General features: G+C 40.5%; 1 protein-coding gene across 2 annotated transcripts; it reads left to right on the top strand.

Annotated features, from left to right (window-relative positions):
• Window positions 1-62: 62 nt before the first annotated feature.
• TMEM242 (transmembrane protein 242) lies at window positions 63-20,023 on the top strand. Of its 2 annotated transcripts, none has more exons than XM_068184675.1 (4): window positions 63-259; window positions 2,057-2,157; window positions 6,767-6,915; window positions 18,848-20,023. In XM_068184675.1, exons 1-4 carry the CDS (start codon window positions 124-126, stop codon window positions 18,849-18,851), a joined length of 390 nt encoding a protein of 129 aa, XP_068040776.1. In that variant the 5' UTR covers window positions 63-123; the 3' UTR covers window positions 18,852-20,023. The 2 variants fall into 2 exon arrangements, with proteins under 2 accessions (XP_068040776.1, XP_068040775.1); XM_068184674.1 differs by having other exon boundaries at window positions 72-259; window positions 6,767-6,904.
• Window positions 20,024-21,166: the final 1,143 nt, after the last annotated feature.

Below are 21,166 nucleotides of genomic sequence, written 5' to 3'. Positions count from 1 at the left end.
ATCCCGGCCGGCTGCGCGGCCGCGGAGGGGAAGAAGGAGGAAAGGCGGCTGCGTGTCCCAGCCCAGCTCCCTTTCCTTCCGGGTTGCAGCCGCCTCCTCCTCCTCCTCCTCCGTGCCCGGGCCATGGGGGCGGCTGCCGGCGGGGCCGCTCCTGACGGGGCTGTGGCCGCAGCGCCGCTGGACCCCGGGCTTGGGCTGTCCCTGCCGCGGGGGACTGGGAGCTCTGCGGCATCCCAGGACAAGCTCTTCTTAATCAAAGGTGCCGACAGCCTTCCTCTTCTCTCGCCTCTCCTCCCCCTGCACGGGTCAGGGACGAGCAGCAGCGTGACCGTCCCCAGCCGTGCTTCTCTTGCCGTAGCCTCAGGTCTCGTCCTTCTCTCCCATCCCTGGGGAGAAGGCGAGACGTTTGGGAATGGCCTCGCTGAGGCTTCTGGACACAGCAAGGAAGCCCCTGCAGCGCCGGCCGCCTTTTCCCTCGCCTTTGGCCGCGGCGGCGCCGCTCACCTTTCGGCCGCCCTTCCCCGGGGCAGCGGGCCCGGCGCGGAGCGGAGCCGCCTCCTGCCCGGGAGGGAGCTCAGCCCTGAGGGCTCCGCGCTCCGCGCTGCCGGGCCCGAGGGGGCAGGAGCCCTCGGGAAGAGGCGGCTCCTGCGGGCTCCAGGCAGCGCTGCGGATTCCCTAAGGGAAGGAGCCGACGTCCCGGGCGGGATGCGAGCCGGGAGAGCCGCGGCCAGGGCAGAGCCAGAGTCTCCGCAGCCGCACACAGCTGCAGGGCAGCGGGCGCACGGCAGGCTGGCGGCGCTGGGAGGCTTTATGCTTATATAATAAATACTGTATTTTTTGTCCCTAACTCCGGGCTGCTCCCGATGTCTGCTCCTCGGTCTCCCCGCGCCCCCCGGCGGAGCGGAGGCCGGAGCTCAGGCGGCCCCGTCCCAGCGCCGCCGGCCGGGACATCCCGGGCAGCCCCGAGCAGAGGATGGGATGGACGTACCGCCAGTTATTGTGTCTGAAACTGCGGAAATGTTGCTTAGCAGACCTGGAAATGTAAAACTTGGTGGACTACATAATTCGGCCAGGGTGCGAAATCTTTGTGCTCCCGGGCAGAGGAGACCTTACAGACTTTGCTGACACGAGTACAGGAAACTTCCTCATTGCAGTAATCAGATCAATAACTTTTTAAAAAGTGAGACCTAACTTATCTGTATTTTTGCTTACTTCCTATTCAGACCTTTTAAAAATTGGTCTAACTGGTGTTAGGAAAGGGGAAACAGGATGGGCATCAATACCTGCAAAGGAAAAACATGGAACCCCCTGAAATTCTAAAATTTTAATATTAATCAAGTTGGTTTCTACAATGCAGTAAGTCTTAATAACAAGCCTTTTTCTTAAAAGTGGGCAGGTATGGCTGCATGTGCCTTTGGTGCAAGAGCTAGAAAGGATCAAGGTACCTCAAGTGACTTTGGAAACACTGAAAGGACTGAAAAGCAAGGGATGCTTTCTTTCTAGGGATAGCTTTTGCTTGTGTAATTTGCTTTATTTTTTAATGAATTCAATTATTTTAATTTTTTAAAATTTTAAATAAAGCAATAAAACATAAAGCTGAAGAACAAGTGTTGCTTCTGTAATGGTCTTCAGAGGAGCTGGTGGTTGCCATTTGAAATCACAAGTGGTGCAACAAAAACAATTACATTTCCCATTTAGGGAAGGGTGAGATGTCACCATAGAACAAGATGATTTTAGTTGGCTGGCTGTGGAGTGAGTGGAATGTCAAAGTACTGCAAAAAAAGCATCCTGGGATTTGAATTTTTGTGTGTGGCTTGAAAATACATACACATGCCATTATTTTCAAAATGCCCTGTTTCATAGAACTAATTTTTTGTTTTGCTATTTTTTCATACTGAGTTAGCATAAAAAAATGTAGACAACTGGGTCTTTCCCTTTAGCGTGTGCTAACAGATCTTATATGTTCAGATTTTATTTTCTAAATAGGTAGGTTGTGTTTTTTATTCCCCTTAAGTAGCAAAGTGTTGATTTTTATTTCTTCAACTTTTCTTGGCAGGTGGAATTTTTCTAGGTACTGTTGCTACAGCAGGAATGATAGCAGGTTTTGGCACTACTCTTGCAATGACAAAAAAGAAGAACCCAGACTGGTTCAGTAAGGTTTGTTCTTTTAAGCCATTTTCCAATAGTGATACACAGGAAATAAGAATACATTGAGTGCTTTATTGACGTGATGATATACGTGGAACTTGGCAGAGTTGATGATAAGAGCACTAGATTTAATTGAATTCAGTACAGGCGTAGGATTAATTTAAAAATCAATTCAGAGTTGGCATTGCTAAGTACTTTAGTACTTGAGATTAGCTGAAATACATAATGCTTACACTGTTTGCTGGGATCATACTTCTGGTTAGTGAAATATAGTTACTGATCTCTTTTAATTCTGTGATGTGAGCACACTTTTAATTCTGTGATGTGAGCAGACATGAGCCTGCATCACCTCAGGGATCCAATCTCATAGTGCTGCAGTGAGTCTCGAAGCTAGGTGACCACAGTAAGGATGGAAATGAGGAGGTGAAAGGTCTGTGAGCTGTGGAATATGTAAGTGGGATCATTTAGTCAAAATTAATGCTCTCCACTTCCATCCCACTGTGTAAGGGGAAGGATGAGAACGAGTACTGTGGGACTGTGAAAGCTCATGGCCAAAATGCATCTGAGCTCATGCAATTAATGACTAGATCCACTTGTGCATTATGAAGAAAAGAACTGCAAAGCAGAACTGGCAGTTACGCTGTGTTGGTGTATTAGTTTGAAACACAGCACGTTTAATTGAAGGATGCTTTTTTCCTCACTAGTGCTTTGTGATTGCCAAAAGCGTAAAAATAGGCCCTTAAAATTGATCAGTCTCATCTCCACCAAGCTCTTAAAATGCAGCATGTATTACAGATGTTCTTTGGGAATTAAGAACTGATCAATTTTGTTTATGATGATTCAATAGCATATCAAGTTAATTCAATGCATATCAAGAGAAAAAAATTCTTCCATTGTACTTCATATCAGATCCTTCATTTCTGATCACTCATAATCTCCCTTTCTGGTCAAAGAGCATGAGATCCTTCATTTGCTTTCCTGCTTTCCTCCGTAGGCTGCTGTGTCATAACTCATCCATTGCCTTTACAGAAACAATAAGCATGAGTTTCTTTTTTGAAATAGACAAAAGAGAAAACTTCAGGAGAAGTTATTTCACAAGCTGTGGAAATACATTGCAATAAGGAAATTGTCTCCTTTTTTACTATCTGTTTTTTAATTTCTTTCTCTTGAGCACTGCATTTTTTCCAGCTTGCATATATTCCTGGGTGTCTGAGCTGTCCTGTTATCAGTGTGAAATTTATCAAGAGTGACATTGCACTGACATCTGAGAATATATATGCTAGAAATGTCACCAAGTGATATATATAATTTCGATCTTTGCTGAAAACTGTATCTGCTGCTATTTGTGCAAAAGTATTACAACAGTTTGCTAGCAAAAATCTGATTTCATGGGTCCCTTGACTTCAATACTCCAGAGTGTAGAAAGATACTTTTTTGTTAAGGTACTTATCAGTGAGCAGCTTAAAAAAGGAAAGAGTAGACTTTGAGGATGGCTTAACTTTATAGAAACTCTCCAAGGTACCAATGAGGTTTTGCATTAGCATTCTTACTTAAATTTGTAGTTACGTACTCCAAGTAACTCTTAATCATGTATAATCATAACTATAGAAGATTTCACCTTTTTTAGATGTTTAATGTCTAAATATTATTTTTATCCATGTTAAGGTGAGGCCATATTTTGACAGGTACTTTAAGCCAACATCAGCCAGCACTGGTATTGAAAGAATTAATTCTACCAGCCCTCAGCTTCTGGCATTTTATTCCTGTTCTAATGAAGCAAATACATATGCTATTGGGTTGGTGATATGATCCTGGTTAATTGATGGGATTTTTTTGTTAAACTTAAATGCTTAGCTGCAGCAGCCTCCTTTTGAGAAGTGTCTAGTTTTACCAGCATTTATCCAGGTGTTTAATTTCACAATGGATTAGGTCACACAAAAGAGCGAACGCACCGAATACAGTCAACCAAAACAGTTGAACAGACTTTATTTTAGGCACTGCTTCCTTTTAGACAAGCTCTGCACACAAAGGGGCATTACACAATCAAGGCCTGTGTCTGAATAGAAAAGCAGTGATTTTTTTCCTTCTCCCACTTCCTGTTTATATCTTCCAGAGGAAAACAAAAATAACAACAACCAACTAAATAAAAAAAGCAGCATATATTTGGAAAACAAATCCGTTACTTCTGGAAAGACTCAATATTTTAATTAAAGACTCATTTAATTAAGACTCATTTTTTTAATTAAAGACTTTTTTTTCAAAAATACATAAGAGTAATGATGAGAAAATAATTTGAACATAGAATAACAGGTTAGTGAATAAAATTCAATTATCCTAAAGATTTTTTGTTGGTGTCATCTTTTTCTTCCATGCTACCATTGTCCTTTTAAATTTTTTAGCATTTCATTAATCAGCTTTCTTGATGCTCTGAACACCGTATCTGATAATCATTTAACCAACTGTCCTGTTTACAGAAACCCTTATCTGTCTACTTAAGTACCCTGAGGAATCAGCCTGCGACTGAACCCTGTTTGACTGCAGTCAGTAAAACCAGATTAGTTGTTTCCACTTGCCACTATTTTTCTGGGACAGTCAACCATTTAAATAGTAGTTGGTTGGGTTTTTTCCAGCAATTTTCTCAGATAATGACTCCTATTTAAAGATTCTGTGTAGAGGATATTTTTGTCCATTCATTTCCCATCTTCCAAATGGGACCATTTTTTCTCAGTGTTGTTATATATGGTTAGACTATGGAAGCAGGAAAAATGTCAAAAGTAATCAGCATTTCAATACTCGGAGTAGTCTCTACTGAAAGAGTTATAACAGTTCATTATCTGTGGTAAGGAGATAATAGGACCTGATATTATAGCGTGACTAGAGATCTTTGCTGTTTGTGTGTGTTTGCTTACCAAGCATTGTTTTTGTTAACAGCTTCCACCTTGGGATGTCCAAATTGGAATAAATAAGGGTCAAGATACATTTTGCTTGTGCCCTTTCCAAGTGCATATTTGTCCTTGGGTAGCTGTGCCTACAGCTGGATCCCAAGGGAGAGTGTCAACGCTGAGGACTGTCTAAGGATCATTTTAACATTTCAATAAAGACAAAGCCAAGAGGAGAAAAATTACTGGTGCTGTCTGACTGACCATAGTGATAGACATTAAGTATGTTTAATTGTATCAAAGAAGAAAGCATTTAAAAATAAGTTAAATTTTTAAAGCTTTTTTAAAGCAAGAATACAAAAGATTTTTCCACCACATTTAATGATGAGAAAAAAAAAGTTATTTGGCATGTTTTGGAGAAAAGTATTTTTGATCCTTCCACAAGTTAATTTTGCTTTTCAGTATTTTAGATTATAAATGAAATAATTTTTTGTAATTTTATGTGCAATCTCATTTATGTTACCCCTGAGCAATACTTAGTTGGTTTTTTACCATGATACCCAGTTAAGTAGAACTGTTGAGTTGTGCAAGGACTATAAATGCCAATCTTTAACAATTAGCATCTGAAATCTGTGTTTGCATGTGAACAACTGAACAGTGATCCTTCAGAGGGGAAAAAAATCCTCTGAATGGCAATTGCCACTGTGAGCAAAGAGAATTCTGTCTGTGTCACTGCTGCTGTGGCTGCAGTGAAGTTTTGCTGTACCAAATAGGTGCAGTACCATGGGCGTTGTGAGCTGAGAATGGCTGGCTGGCAGGGAGTGTGAGGTGCACATGGATTGCTTCCACCTAGCAGGTGCCTGCAGCCCCTGGAAGCTGCAATGTCCATTTATGTGCTGTGGCAGAGAGGTTTCCTTATGGCTGGGACCCCATCATAGCCAAGGCTGCATTCTTGGCCTGAGGTGGCTTTTCCAAGTGATAGCATTTTCAAGGTACTTGTGTTTTCAGGACACATCTCATGGCAAACTTCTATGGCAACAGTATCTTAAAACCACCTACTTTTGTAGGTGTTTTCTGACAAAAATGAGAAGTGTGGAGACCACACAGCATTTTCAGTGTTGTTGCTTGGTGAACTCTGCAGGGGAATGGGTTCAGTGTTGTTTGCTTTTACAGAATTTTCCCTAATAGTTTCCAGAGCTTCTTCAGAGTTGTAGCCCTCTTAAATTAGTCCCTAGGTCACTGCAATACCCTTTCCTTGTCCAAATGAAAGCTGCTTGTGTTCTTGCAGGTTCCAGAAATGAAGATAAAGACCTATAGGCTATCAGTTGCCCCCCATGAAAAAGTACCAAAATCAATGACATGCAGTGATTATGTTCCGATGTCACTGGCCTAAAGGCTTGTGACTGGTTTAGATTCAGTTTTGTATTGTGACTGGTGATATAACTGAATGTTGGATTCTTGTGCCCATGGAACAACTGACTCTGGTATTTCTGGGCAATGAAAGTCATCCCCAGGTGGCACTGGCAATTATGAAATCTGTTCCTGGTAAGAAGGCATTTCATCCAGCCCCTTTCTTGGCTCTTGAGATATGCTGGCAGCCATAAGATTTTCTGTGGCTGCACTAGTGCAACTGGCAGATCAGGAAAAAATCTGAATCACCAACTTTCTTTGGTTTTTTTTTTTTTTTTTTCTTCCAATTATTGTTCACTTTGTTATAAACTTTTTACCTTTGGTTCTAGGGGATTACTGCTACAGCTGCACTACCAGAGAGTGGTTCATCACTGGCCTTACGAGCCCTAGGGTGGGGCTCACTCTATGCATGGTGCGGAGTTGGATTGCTGAGTTTTGCCATCTGGAAAGCTCTGGGCGTGCACAGTGTGAGTAGCAAGTATGATCCCTTCAACTCTGTATTTTTCCTGGGATAATGCATCTTGGAATGGCATTTCTATACTACCTCAGCCTAAGAATTACACCTTAATTCACCACCTGTAGAATGACTAACCAGAACGTGTGCAAACAGGGAAGGTGTTCTTACATCTGAAAAAAAATGACATGCTGTGGGAGGAGACAGTTTAGGGGGAGGAACAGTTTTGTCCTCCTTTCTGTTTATTTGCACAGATGTTTCAGATACCTCACAAAAAAGACAGTGTTCTAATTTAGAGACTAAAATAGTAGCTGCTAACTTTGCTTATCGAACTGAAGGCTACCCCCCTGAATCCTGTTTTTAGAACAATGCAGTTATTTGTCCAAGTTCTATTTTTTGCATCAGGGCACAGAGGATGTAAGAAAAACTGAAAGGAAGCCAGCTTGCTTTCTAGAAGTGGCAAGGGGACAGAAGACTGCGTATCCCGTGCATTAGAATGGTGGTCCTTGACATGTCATGTTGTTGTAGATATCACGGCAAAGAAATGCGGGAAGCATTTGTACATCCCAGGATACCAGCTATGACAATCCTCAGTAAATTGATAATGTTCCAGTATTTCACAGTGTTCAATGTGAACACAAAATTTTATGTGAGCATTTTTGTTTGACCCTAGTAATGAGCCATGACTTAAAGAGTCCCCTGCAGCTATAAGTTTGGGAGAGCTGTTTGCATCCTCTTTAGGACTAGGAATGAATACCTTTACCTTACGTGGCAATTATTTATATATTCAGCAAAGCATATATAAAGGAGAAAGATGGTACTCCTATTGTTTCTCGGTATTAATTATGAAGGATAGTAAAATTCTGATTGTAAGCAGTGCAGGTGTTTCATTTAGCAAACAAAAAGGATGCTTCATTTGCATGTAGGAGCACCTCCGTTCCATCACTCTTGTCAAATCCTTTGCCAGCTCAGTCCCTGTGACTCTCTAGGTGGGATCTTTGTGAATAAAGGCTTGACTTTCACTTGCATGGTTTGATGGAGAGTTCCAAGTAAGACTGAATTAAATGTTTAACGTCTCGAGTAATCTGAAAGAGTAAAGTACGGGAAGTCTTAAAGGAAAATGTGATACGGTGCGTCGGCAGAAGCCACACCAAAAGGAATAACAGAGCCAGCAGATCTTGACGTGGGGCTGGTGTGGCCAGGGAGGTCATGGGGCAGTTCCCGTCCTGGCCGGCCCGCAGCACAGCGGGGCAGGGCTGCCTGGACCGGAGAAGAAGGGCAGAGCTGGTCGCTGAGGTTGGAGCAGTGCAGTGCAAGGTGTGCTCGGTGCTTTTTATGCTTTGAGCGCTGCCCACGGCGGCCGCGCCCCGCCCTGGAGGCAGTGGGATGTGCAGTCGGTGTCACTGGGCAGCCCCGATCTTGTGCCACGGCCGGGAATGCCTTGTGAGCGGCCCGGCCCGGCAGGAAGCGGTGGCGAGCCTCTTCCGCACACCTGGAGGGCTGAACTGAGCCAGGCGGGCGCTGCTGCCGCCCAGTCCCGGTTGGGTTCTGGGCTTTGTGCTCCTGCCCCGTTCCCGGCCGCTCCCCCGGCGCCGGGCGCGGCCGGGGCGCCGCCGCTGCCCCGCGGCGACACCCGGTGGCGCCGGCTGGAACTGCAGCGGCCGCGCCGAGGGCCCGGCTCTTGCCTGGTGGCGGCACTGCGGCTGTGTCCCGCAGCCAGCCGGGCTTCAGGCGAGGCGAGCTGCACTGCCGAGCCGTGCTGCCCCCAGCAGAGCGGCCTCGCCGGCCATCGCCGCCAAATTCCTCTCACGGTGCGATGCGTGTTTGCTGCGAGCGTGGCTGATTGATGGACAGCGAGACAGCGCGCCATTGATGAAGTGTGTATTACCCTAAGCTTTGTGGCTGTTTAAATTATCTTGTCATCGTTTTAAAGTCAGAGATGAAATGACAAGAGCAAAGTGGAGTGATATTTCCGTGATGGGTTGTAATTAATCTGTGTTAGTGGCGTGATTGCTCAGCAGTTTGTGTTGTGGAAGGAAGCCTCATCCTCACACCTTCTGAGACAGCCTATGTTTGCCCTAGAAGCAAGTTGTTAAGATTCCTTCTAGGCACTGAGGTGATGCACCAGATTTGGTGATTCTAGATTTTTATTTAATCTTTGTGGTTCATTAGTTCTTAAAACAGTGCTGTGACAATGCCTGCTTCCAGCTCTTAAATGGCTTTATTGTTAAAGGTGGTTCCCTATAGCTTTACAGTCCGCTGCTTTTATGCCAGCATCAAAACCCAGGGGCGAGAGTAAGTAACTGATCTTTATGTCTTGGTAAGGAATATAAAAGATTTTACGCTGTCTCAGGTTAGGTTGTTAACATTCCCTGATTGCAGTTGCGCTGTTGCAATCTGGTGACAGGCTGATAAGTAATAAACGTTACTAAATCCCACTCAACTCTTATTATGAACTGAAGAAGTGATGGTTCAATGAGGACTTAGTTTGATAATGGTTTAAGTTATATTTTTCAGTAGCATAAAAGAAATCTTTAATACCTAGGAGATGGTGCTTATATACTTTCATATTGTAATTCTTGCAGAAAATAACCAGGTGTCAGTGATAATCAGACTTTTTCAACTTGGTTCCTGCAATCGCTCGGGAAAATATTTAAATTTGTACCACATTTGATTATCTCTGAGCATAGAAACTCTTTCTATTTTAGTGAATATCATCGACCAGCAGCACTGGGGCAGCGAAACATTAGCAGGCTGAGGACCTGATATCTACAACTACTCCAGGAATTTTCAAAATTTGGACTGACACTGGCCTTGCCCCATGGCTTGAATGCCTGTTGGCAGTTGGACTATGCTACGTGCACTGCTAGAATGCTTCTTCAGATTTGTGTCACCCTAAGAAACTGCTGGTCATGCATTTTGAGACTGTGCGGTAGTTACACAGACTCATGCCCAGGGAGCATGGACAACTGGGAGACTGGCTTCCAGAGAGCACTCCCAATCTGAATCTGGGCCTCATCCAGACGTAACTGCAGCCTTCCCCTCTGAGGCACCTTACAATGTGGAAAGACACGTGCCATGTTAAAATGGCACAATTGTTTTCAACAAGTTTATTTGCTATTTAACAACTTCCACATCATGGTATTATATTCCATTGCATTACCCTACTGGTTTTGAGCTTGCAACATCCAAACCAAACTGGGAAAAATGTTAGTGCCATAGAATCACAGAATAACTAGGGTTGGAAGGGGCCACTATAGATCATGTAGTCCAATCCCCCTGCCAAGGCAGGGTCGCCTACAGCAGGTGACAATTTTCTATAAGTTTTCTAGAATTTTTTAGAATTTAACTTTGGAGTTGTAGACCTTTCTTTTAAATAAAACTCCCAGCTATAGAGTACTTAGCAGATACTAAAACATTCCTATTAATGTCTGATGTTCTTTTTTCTTTCTTTTTTTTAAGCTGCCAGCAATTATGAACCTTCTTTTAAAAGCAGAACAATGCCCTCAGCCTTTGTAGACTGAAGTGTACAACAATTAACAAACAAGATAAATTATGCTTTAGAAGCTCTCTTGTTCTTCATGTCCTCAATAAATTTGGTTTCATTTCCTCAAAAATAAAAGCATTCTCTGTCCCATAGGAAAAGGGCTGGGATGATTCATATGGAGGTTTGCGAGATTCTGATTGTTGCTATTCTGTGGAAAGCTGGAAAAATAGTTAGAAGAATTGCTTAGTAATTTGTGACTAATAGACTTATAAAATATTAGTTTATCACTTTTATGGTGTCTTCTAATGAAATATCCTGTTTTTCATTGATCTTAGCCTTTAAAATATTAAGAGTCTAAAACAGTTGTATGGCCATAAAGAGACATCTAAAACAATTAAAAGCAATGCTGAGAATATATGCTTGTTGTGGCTTTGATGGTAAGAACATTTCCTAAGTGAACTGCTTTTCTCCATTAAAAAATCTAACCTCTGAATCACCATTTTAAGCATAAAAATAACATCCCCCTGCTTATGGTTGAGAGATATTTGTTATAATTTGTGAAGGTATAGTCATAGGCACAGTATAAATACAAAGTAGTATTGGCTTTAAGGATGGATTAATTTAAAACAGAAGATGAGAGCATGGAGACATAGTCTTCAAATATGTTATCTGTAAATTGTACTAAGATTTATAAATCCCAGAGTAGGCATATTGCAGTGGCGGAAATTTTTACTCTATATCATAAAATATTGCTATAAAAGCACCATATCTCCTAAAATAGAGTCATCCTAGAGTAATTCCTCAATATTTTGTTGTTAGTTTTTAATTATTGTTGTCTTTAATCCTCACAAAAATATTATTTATGCAATTTCTATTCTTAATCGTGCTTGTATCTGATACATAGTAGAAACTTACCTTTTCCTAGCTATTTCATGATCACGTGTTTCTATATAAATCAAATCTTCCTCCTCCTGTTTGTACTGCATTTTTCTCTGCTGCCTATATTGCCTAATTGGTTTGGAGAAGACTTGACTCCACACATATGTACTGCTAGTACTTTATTCAAGATGGAAAAAAAATGAAACCAATGAACTTCACTATTTACTTGATAAGGCAGGATGCATATTCAAGGATTAAGATCATAATTTTTGTACTGGAAAGCTGCTACAGTCTGTTTTATGAATAGGGCCAGCTGTAAGAGAGTATTTCAAGAAATGGAAAGGCTGCAACTGTAGCTGTCTTGAGGAGTTTCGCTGTTGTGTCCTGGGAGAGACTCGCAGCTGTTGGCTGCCACCAGCCCATTGGGAAGCCTGTAGTCTGAAATGCCTCTGTGTCACCCTACATGTGTGAGTGGCTTGATCCCGTCTTGGCCACGAGTAGCTGCAAACTGTGCATGTACAGGTAGAATCTGAATCCAGGCTTCTCCAACGGGTGCGATTTACTCGTGCTACATCTTGTTCCCATGGCATCGTGCTGTGTTAAGTGTCGTGCGTGGCCATGCTTGCCGTGCCCTGCTGCCCGGCTGCTCTGCTTGCCTGGGGGCATCTGGCTGTCCCTGCCTGCCTCTGCTGTCACACTGGCTCTGACAGCTTCTGCATGGAATTCAACCCCTGTCAAGGTGATGAAGCTGAAGCCTCACCAAAGAGTTTTGGGTTTTTGCTGGCCCTTTCCCCTGCCTTGAAACTCACTTGTGAATGGTATATATAATCTCACTTGCGGATGGTATATAATTAAAATGATATTATAATTATATTATCATTCCTGGACATACCGAGGGAAAAAAAATTACTCAGGTTGCTCAGCAGACAATCCATATTTTTGAATTTAATTCAGAAATCCAGATTATAGCACAGAAGCATTTATAGGGTTGGGGCACTCATCCTGAGATTTTGAGTCCATTAACCAGCTAGCTTTATAAATTTGGATATTTAACTACTTTAAATTTAAAATTATTTCAAGACTAATTTTTCGAATTGCCCAGGGTGACTTAGGGGCAATGACTAATACATCATAATAGGCTAATCATATGGATGTCCTTTCCAGGCACCCAGATTTGAAAGTAAGATTCTGCAGAAATAAATGGCACATTCTGTGATATCCACACTCCATTTTTCTGCATGGCAAAAAAGCCTTTAATATACTATATATTACAAAAATCTAAGTCTTTCACATTTATTTCAGAAATATCAACATAGGAATGTATAAAAGTGAAAAGAACACTCCTGTATTTCTGAAAGTAAGGAGACTACTTTTTTTTTTCAGAATCCAGTTTACAAATTTACTGTCTCTGTGAATAAAAAAAATTGAACATAATTAGCTGACCTCATCCTTTTGTTTTTTCCTTAAATTTGAAATAATCTAGCCTTAACTCAGAACAGTTTTACTTTATTTAGGCTTTTTACTAGCCAAAGTGAGGCTAGTAAAACATGTTTGTGATGTAGATCAGCTCTCTTCTGATTTGTGAATGATCAACATGTCTTCTGCACTCACGGCAAAGTAACATGAGGAAAGTATTTCATGTGTTTTATCTCTTCATGTGACCCAATAATTGGAAGAGGCAGCCTGACCCCTGTGACTTGACAGCTTTCTGTAGTTCACCAGTAATTCAAGGCAGAATATGGAGTAGTTGTGGGAGGCTATTACAGACTTAAAATTGTTTGGGAATTGTGGCAGCTTTGCTCTAAGCAATGATGGTCCTCTCCCCCTCTCCCTGTAAAGTTCAGTTAGGTTATTTTCATGTTGTTTTTCTTTTAAAAAACAGAACATATTTTACCCGCTTATATGGGATTTATAGAGATAAAGTTGTGGGAAAATTTATTTATGTGTTTGTTTAATTTTGGGCACTGTGAATAGCCCTCTGATTTCACAGAGGGTGCTCGACACTGCACAAGGTTAGGCATGTGTGTAAGCCTCCATGAGACAGGGCCAGTATGAACTCCTGACCTCTCTAGATGGTTTAACACAATTTTGCTGATGCTTTTCTCTGTAAGCCCGAAATGCTGAAATTAGCAAATAGGTGCTGAACAGGGTACTATGAGATACATAGAAAATATTAGGTTGTTTACTGCCAGGATTGACATTCTCAGGGCCATTTTCATAGACTTGTAGTTCTGCATAATCCAGACATTCATTATGCTTTTTCCAGTGAAGTGCAAGATGTAAGAATGTGAACCAGAGCTCTGTTTTCCATGTTATTCCAGAGCTGGCGTAGAGTGACCCTCAGTGAGTGCCCCATTTTACACTGAGAGAAGGACAATCACCTTGAGCTGCCAGGATGGCTGCTCTGCTCCTCCAGTCCTGCAAGGGCTCAGCACTTGTCATTTTCTACAAATAACTGGCTATTTCTGTATGTGGCCCTAGGTAATCATTTGCTAACAAGGGCAACACCAGTCATTTTAAGATTTGGGAAAAGGTGGCAGAGCAATCCTCACTGATGCTTTTAAATCCAGGGCCGCCTGCCTCATCTTCATGCCTTGTGAAATGGATGGTGGCTGAGGAGCACTGAGGGCACGAACATACTGCATTCTGCTGCCACTTGATATTCCAGTTCAGGGCATCTAACCTCATTTCACTTGGAACATAATATAAGCAGTTCTTACTGATATGAGTACTAAAATAGGAAACCAATAATTCCTGGAATCTGCATTGTCCTATTATGAATGTCAGACGTTAAAGAGAACATTTCTTCGTGAAACTTTCATTCTAGGAATCAAATAGACTCTTTTAGCCCCTCTTCCATTCATTTTAATATGAACGGCCATGTAAGTGCTCTCAGTAATAGTGCCATCCCAATTTTTGTGTGACATTCTGTCAACGATGTACATTAAAAAGAGATTATTAAATGGAAGATGCTTTTAGGTCCCCATATTTTTGCCATCTGAGGCAGGATCATTAGGTTAAGATAAGAAAATAACAGTGATCTGTAGCTATTATAGATTATTTAATGCAGTAAGGTAGATGATACCCTTTTAGAAAGAAGCCTGACAGAGGTAGAACAGTTACTGTAATTTATTTGGCAAGAAAAAACAGCTCTGTAATATCTGTAAAGCTTTGTAATATCTGTGACAATAAAATAAAATTCACTTGAGTGAAATTCACTTCAGAGAGTCCCCTGCAGGAATGGAGCATGCTGGAATGTTAAGAAATGTGTTACAAATTGTTCATGTACCACTAGGTTCAGGAGCAGCAGTTGAGAGTGGCCTATGCTACTGAAGGCAGCAGGAAGAGGTAAAATACATTCAGCTTTTAGTGCTTGGTTTACTGCACTATTAATTGATGAGATTATCACAGTTGAACTGAGTACCCCAGTGCCAGTGTGGCTGACAATAATAAAGAGACAGCCATTGCAGTGAGTTATGCTAAATATTCCAGTGCTTAGTATGTAGCACATTAGCTCTTGTAATTAAATTAAAGCCTTCTGATTTGAGACCACTGATGTGAGTATTGTAGAATCTGGAGGAAATACAGGAGGAGATTTCCGGGAAGGGAGGGGAGAGGAGAAGAGACCTCTCATGTTGCATGTCTGCTGAAAAGAAAAGGCAGGGCAAGACAGAGATTCCTAATTGCAGCATTTCCCTCATCTAGAAGTGTGTTTGTTGTCCCAAGAGTTAAAGCAAGTAAAGACAAGGTCCCAGTTCTCACACCTCAAGTGTTCAGTATTAATAGAACATAAAGCTGATTAATCATCTTCACAAGAAGCTCACCACACTGCCGGAGGACTGGACACTGGTAAGCCCAGTTTGTTGAAGGACTAACTTAAATGTTTAGTGGACCAATTTTACTTTCAGTGCAAGGATACTTTGAAGTTGCAATGGGCCTAGTATGATAGTGTCAACTAAATGCAAGCAAGAACAACCTGGAAGCCAGTGTGAGGTACTTTGGAGGCCAAATTTAGTCCTAATTATAAAAATATATTAAATAGAGTTTGATCAGTCAAGGCCCAGAAGATTGAATTCGGTGTCTCTGACTGAAAGAGTCGGAGTCATTTAGACTGGAAAAGACCTCTAAGATCATAAAGTTTGTCCATTAAGAAGTTACAGCCTAAAATGGGGTATTAGAATGGTTTGTAAGCAGGCACACATTGTCAGTGAGAGAGAAGGGACAGGAACTTAGGGATGTGATTTTCATGGTTATATATGTGGGTATCCACCAGTTCTGTGACATCAGATAATAGTTCTCTTTGAAAGCTTTCTCCATGGTTTAAGATAAGTGGGTTTTAGGGGAATGCTGAGTTCAGGGAAGACAGTGACTGGGATTTGGAAGTGCATTTGGGAGAGCACCAAGCACAAGTGTGTAAATGAAGGAAGAAACTCAGAAGCTGATGTTATTAGTGGAACAGGAAACAAAGCGGAAGGTACCTTAGAGGTCCAGATCAAAGCCCTAATGAAACATTGGACTGCACTTTCTGACTGAGATGAGAGGGAGCAAATAAGAATCCGTGACTGGTACTAATTAAGTTGCTTAATGTCTTACTAGTGAGAACTCAAAAGCTGTTGTGGAGAGAAATAATCAGGTACAGTATTTTTTAAGGGCTATAGAAATGAAAACTTCTAGTGAGAGTTAGTAGCTGTGAGATTTGTACCAGGAAGAAATTTGCTCCATTTTAGATGTACTGTGAAGACATGTATTCATGAGGCCCACGCCAGTCACTGCAGGTAATGTCCTTCTTAAAGAGCTGACAGCCTAAAGTCATACACTGAGGATACAATGCACAGTAGTGATCAGCTTGGCATTACGATTTATTGAAATAGACCAATGTCCAGGAATCACAAAGAAAGAAAATCTGTGGAAAACCATAAGCATGGCCAAAGTTGTGAATTGCAATGAAAAACTGTTTTTGTGCAGAGCGGGCTTGTGGAAAAGGGCAGGTGGGAGAGGAAGTGGTAAATGAAACACTGAGTCTAGCATTACTTTTAAAGGTTTTACAAATAAGCATCTAAGTCTGAGAAGACAAGGCTGAGGAAATTTCTCAGGGAGTCTTAAAAGCTAAAGAAAGACATTGAATATTTCAGATCTGATCCACATGTTAAGGAAGAATTGCTTTTCCAGGAAATTAGTTGCTTTTACCTGCAGAACATAAATTAATGATCTGAGGGGACAGGAATCTATCTAGTATTCTTAAATCTGCCGCTCCTAGCAGTGTTTCAGTGCTTTCTAAATAAATACCTTTTTTTCTTTCAGAACTGAGTTGTAGTGTTTTATTTCCCAGACGAGATTGCTTTTTTCATTCAAGAGTTAGGGTTTGGCATGTTAATAATTATGAGGTGGTTGTCAGAGTGGAATCACTGCAATTTCTGAGTTGCTCCACCCATCATCTTCTTTTTGGAGGCTTTTTATAATTGCTTTTAGTTTCCCTTTGGTTTTGTGCATCTTCAGTGGGGTAACAGAGGTGTCTTCTAGAGCTTATGACTGCATCATTTAAATTTATCACTAAAAGAAATTTAAGTCTGAGTTCAGAAGCAGCCAGAAAATCCACATTGCACCAGATCATTGGCTGGTGCTGAATATTTTATCTTTGGTTATATCAACAGAGCTACAGTATTTTACATCAGTTTAGTATTTGACCATTCCTGTGTTCCAAACACCCAGATAAAACTTAGAGTGAGATGAAAGAGTTAGAAGAGTTGAATCACTCCTTAGGAAGCAAAAAATGTTAAGCAAATTGAATGCTTTCCGCCCATCAGCGAGCTGGGATAACTTAATTACATAGGACTGGAAAAAACAGCTAAGCCAAAGCTCCTAAAACATTTCCTACTGTAAATACTTGTATTGAATTGGCAGCAATTGTTTAATGTAATTTGGGCTGTTCCTCTACGTCAGCTCTGATACTGGTGTTTGTTATTCTTGGAAACATTAGCTGTCTATGAGAGCGTCTCAGTTTTAAATGAGAAGCAAAAATGTTAGTTTAGGAAAAATTGTGGGTGATGGCAAAGATTTTGAAAAACCAAGAAGGAATAATTAATCAAAACAACTATCTGATCAGAATGAAATATAAAAAAGAGAGTGAGTTAATTTTACTTAGGAACAAAATCAGGAAAAAGCAAAAAGGATAATTTGACTCTGAATTTTCCTCCTACTTTATATAACATATATTTTTATTTGATTAGCAGTACCCAGGCATTATTACACAAAAACTAGGGTTTTGAAATGGTTTCATCCATCCTAGTTAGCTACTGTCTTACTAAAGGACTGGTCATTTCTTTGTAAATGGTTTCACTCTTTGTATCAGCTGTAACTTGAATAATTGCATTCCGGTAGCATGTCTGTAAAGAAGTACCAATTCTTTGTCAGAATTATTCATACACAGAAGGACTTGAAGAGAAAACAACTCAGAGGTATTTGTATAAATACTGATGACTTACAACACACAAAATGTAGGCATATGAGAGTATATGCCTATGTGGCTGTTTGGAATATCTAGATTTCCTGGAACCTCTCTGTGAGACATACTGCCTGAGACTGCATTTGCTCTTCGAGAGGTCATTGCATCCAGTGCTTGAATACCACATCCTGTCTTCTCTGTGTGAATGTCATAGATTCTGTCATAGAGCTTCCTAAAAATAGCAGTCTAAAACTTCCCCTGTACATCCTGCTGTTTGTGTAACAGGATTTTCACTGATCTGGTTTTTCCATGCCTGTCCTTTAAAAATAGATTATATGTAAAAATACATGTAAAACTCCTGGAAGAAAGAAGCTCACCAAGTCTAAATATTTTGATAGAAGTGATTTTTATTTAAATGAATGTTTGGTTCTGGCATTCCAGGACTGTTGAATCACATATTGGTGATAAAGTTCTTAGCATAAATATAAATTATAAATATCATATATTTATCTATATCTATATAATATGGAAATACTTCCTCTTCCACAGCATTTTACCAGCAGTGAAAGAAAAGCTTTGTCCCATATATTGTTATGAATCTTGTTTTCCTTCCTTCTGTTATGTACATTTGAATGAGACTTTGGTTTGTCACCTTTATCCACATGGTGGGATAAACCTAAGGTGTCAGAGCTGAACAGCATTTTTCTTTAGCCCTTGTTTTAAAATCCTTGAACAGACTACTGGACCTTTCATCCATCACAAGTGTAGAAAAAGGCACTGCAGTCAAAATAAGGGCACAGTCCATGCACGTAATTTTCCTCCTAACAAAAATATTTTAAGTGTGTGTATGTGTGTATAATAATTCATGTAGCAGCAGTGAATCATTCAGGCAAGCACTCCAAATCAGGCACCCCAGTGTGGTGCATTAGAAGGGGTGATTGTTGTGCGTCCCTTAATGCTTTTTCTCACTTTGTTAATTGAACTAACATAATCAGAGGGAAAATCCTAGTTTTCTATTATTTTAAAAGCTTTTTATTTATTCTTTACCTCATACAGACTGTTTTGTGGGATAAGCCTGGGGTTCATGGTGTTACTTTATTTGGTCCCTAGTAGAATTAACTGATTTTATTTTTAAATCTCTTTTATAGATGAAAGAATTCCAAAGTAAGATGCAGTCAATCTTTCCAGCAATTCCTAAAAATAGTGAGTCCAGTGTTGAATGGGAAAACTTACTTAAATCCAAGTGAAAGACTCAGAACCATTTGGAGATGTCTCTTCCAGCAAGAACAAGAGTGGAAGTAGCAGAAGTGAAAAACAAAGAAGACTCAGACTGAGCAAGTTACTGACTGAGTGCATTGACCCTGGGAATGCCAGTTAACATCCAGGAGGAAGGGATTTCAAACCAAACCAATTTATACTGTACTTTTCAGCATGTTTGGTATAGTTGATTCATGAGAAAATGAGCCCTCCAAGATAAGTTGGATTCATCTGGAAGGAAGACTTAGAGAAGAAAATAATATTGATTAGTAAATATATTGATATAATCCCAGTAAACTCCTGTCCCATCCTGTGTTTCAAGAAGAATTTGATGAAATTTCTCTAGGAAACAAGAACAGTACTTTTAGTGACTTGTCCTATTAGGAATATAAGCATCAAATCAATCATAACAGATCTCTTGCTGATCCTCAGGGTAAAGCATATAGTACACTCTTCAAAACTAAAGGACATATTTAAATTTACAACAAAGTATCTAAATAATTTTTATATGTCTGAAGAGTAAGTTTAAAACCCAATATGCAAGTTGTGACCTATGAGCTCCTCTGCAGAGCATCAGAAGAGATCTCCACAAAGTTCACTGTTTTCTCAGTATTAACTTTTTAAAATTGGATCCCACAATAATGAATCTGACTGTGTGTATAAAAGTCTCTACTATATTTGTATATCAATTGAAATAGTAAGTGAAAAAGGTCTAGAACAGTGAGACACCCAGTCAGTCCTACGCAAATGTTTTCAGCTAAGAAAGTGTATGGGCAGGACTAATTTTGTGTGTCCCAGTCATTTCTGTGGCTCTTCTACCAGGAGAGGCAATGTGACATTTTCCACACTGCAGTAATCTCATGAAGTGTGGGTGTAAACTACAAAGAGTAATGTCTTACTCAAATGCTGTGTTTGCAGAGCTGAAGATATGTAAAACTACAGAAATAAAAAAAAAAAAAGTCCTATCAGTGAACTGTCCTTTGTTACTCTGTTAGGAGATTTTCTTATTAATTGCACAAAGTCCAGTTAGTCAGTTGTCAGATTAAATAAAGTCCTTTTAAAACTTGTCTTTTGTGATTTAAGTCTTTATATTCCTAGGAAAGAATATAAAAAAGCTTTAAATGTCAGATGAATAATAGAGAAGTATAGTTTTCCTGTGAAACATGACACTAAAATAATACCTTTAAAACAATTAAAGTGTAATAGCTTTTCCAGAGCTTTTCCATGCTTGTAATTCAGTATTAAATATATTGTGGTGAATACTGCCATCATACACACATGAAAAATAGTACTATTTCTGTATTTTTGTTAGTTTCATGTGAGTGGTGATACCTGTTTTGCCTACATTTAAGCATATTGGTGCTGACTTATCAAGTTTAACAAGCAGCTGTGTAATTATAGTTGATCAGATACTGAAGTGGACTAAATAAATGCAAATCACATGGATGTCCTTAGGATTACTTTTAGTTTCTAAGGTGGGATTTGGGTCATCTTTATCTGGGTTAAATAGCTCACCTAAATCAGTCATTCAAAGTGCCTTGCATGTTCAATAGAGAAAGCCTGGTCAGAGGGTGGCTTGCCCTGTACTGAAGTGAATGGCTGTCCCTGGAATTGTACCAAGCGTGGGATCTGTCCTGCCTGCTGGCTGCCTTTGGAGAGAGCTGTCTTACCCTTGCTTACCCCCACTGGCATAGTGACTGCACGTGGATGCCATTCAGGAGAAACTCAGAAGGAAAATGAGTGGTCTTCTAGCACTTCAGAGCTCTGAGGGTTAGGTAGGTGTGAGTCTTGGCACAAGAGAACTGTCCCTTCTGGAAATGGTTAGCCATTGGATTACTGTAATTGTATTATTAAAAAAAAAAAATCCTTATGACAGATCAGATTAATTAAATCGGGGGGTGCCAGTAACGAGGACATACCAGATGATGCTCTTCAAAAAATGTTAACTGTGAAATATGCAGACAAATCTTTAAAAACAGAATCACAATTACAGGGCAAGTACAGAGTGATGACATAAATCCATGTTGAGGTATAAGGCTGAACATTAAACATGTTTCAAAGAGAGAGGAATTCATAGCTCATCATATTCCAAACTTTATTCTGTGCTTTTGGCTGGAAATGGATTTTCTCTAGATAAGGGTTTGTGTAGAAGAGTGCAAGCATAAATCAAGTCTCAGCTGACATGAAAAACACGGGAGATCTTGGATATT

This window comes from Anomalospiza imberbis, chromosome 3, assembly GCF_031753505.1.
Source record: "Anomalospiza imberbis isolate Cuckoo-Finch-1a 21T00152 chromosome 3, ASM3175350v1, whole genome shotgun sequence".
NCBI classification, from domain to species: domain Eukaryota; kingdom Metazoa; phylum Chordata; class Aves; order Passeriformes; family Viduidae; genus Anomalospiza; species Anomalospiza imberbis.
The sequence above is the reverse complement of the archived record's forward strand: the minus strand, read 5'-3'. Positions and strand labels throughout refer to the sequence as shown.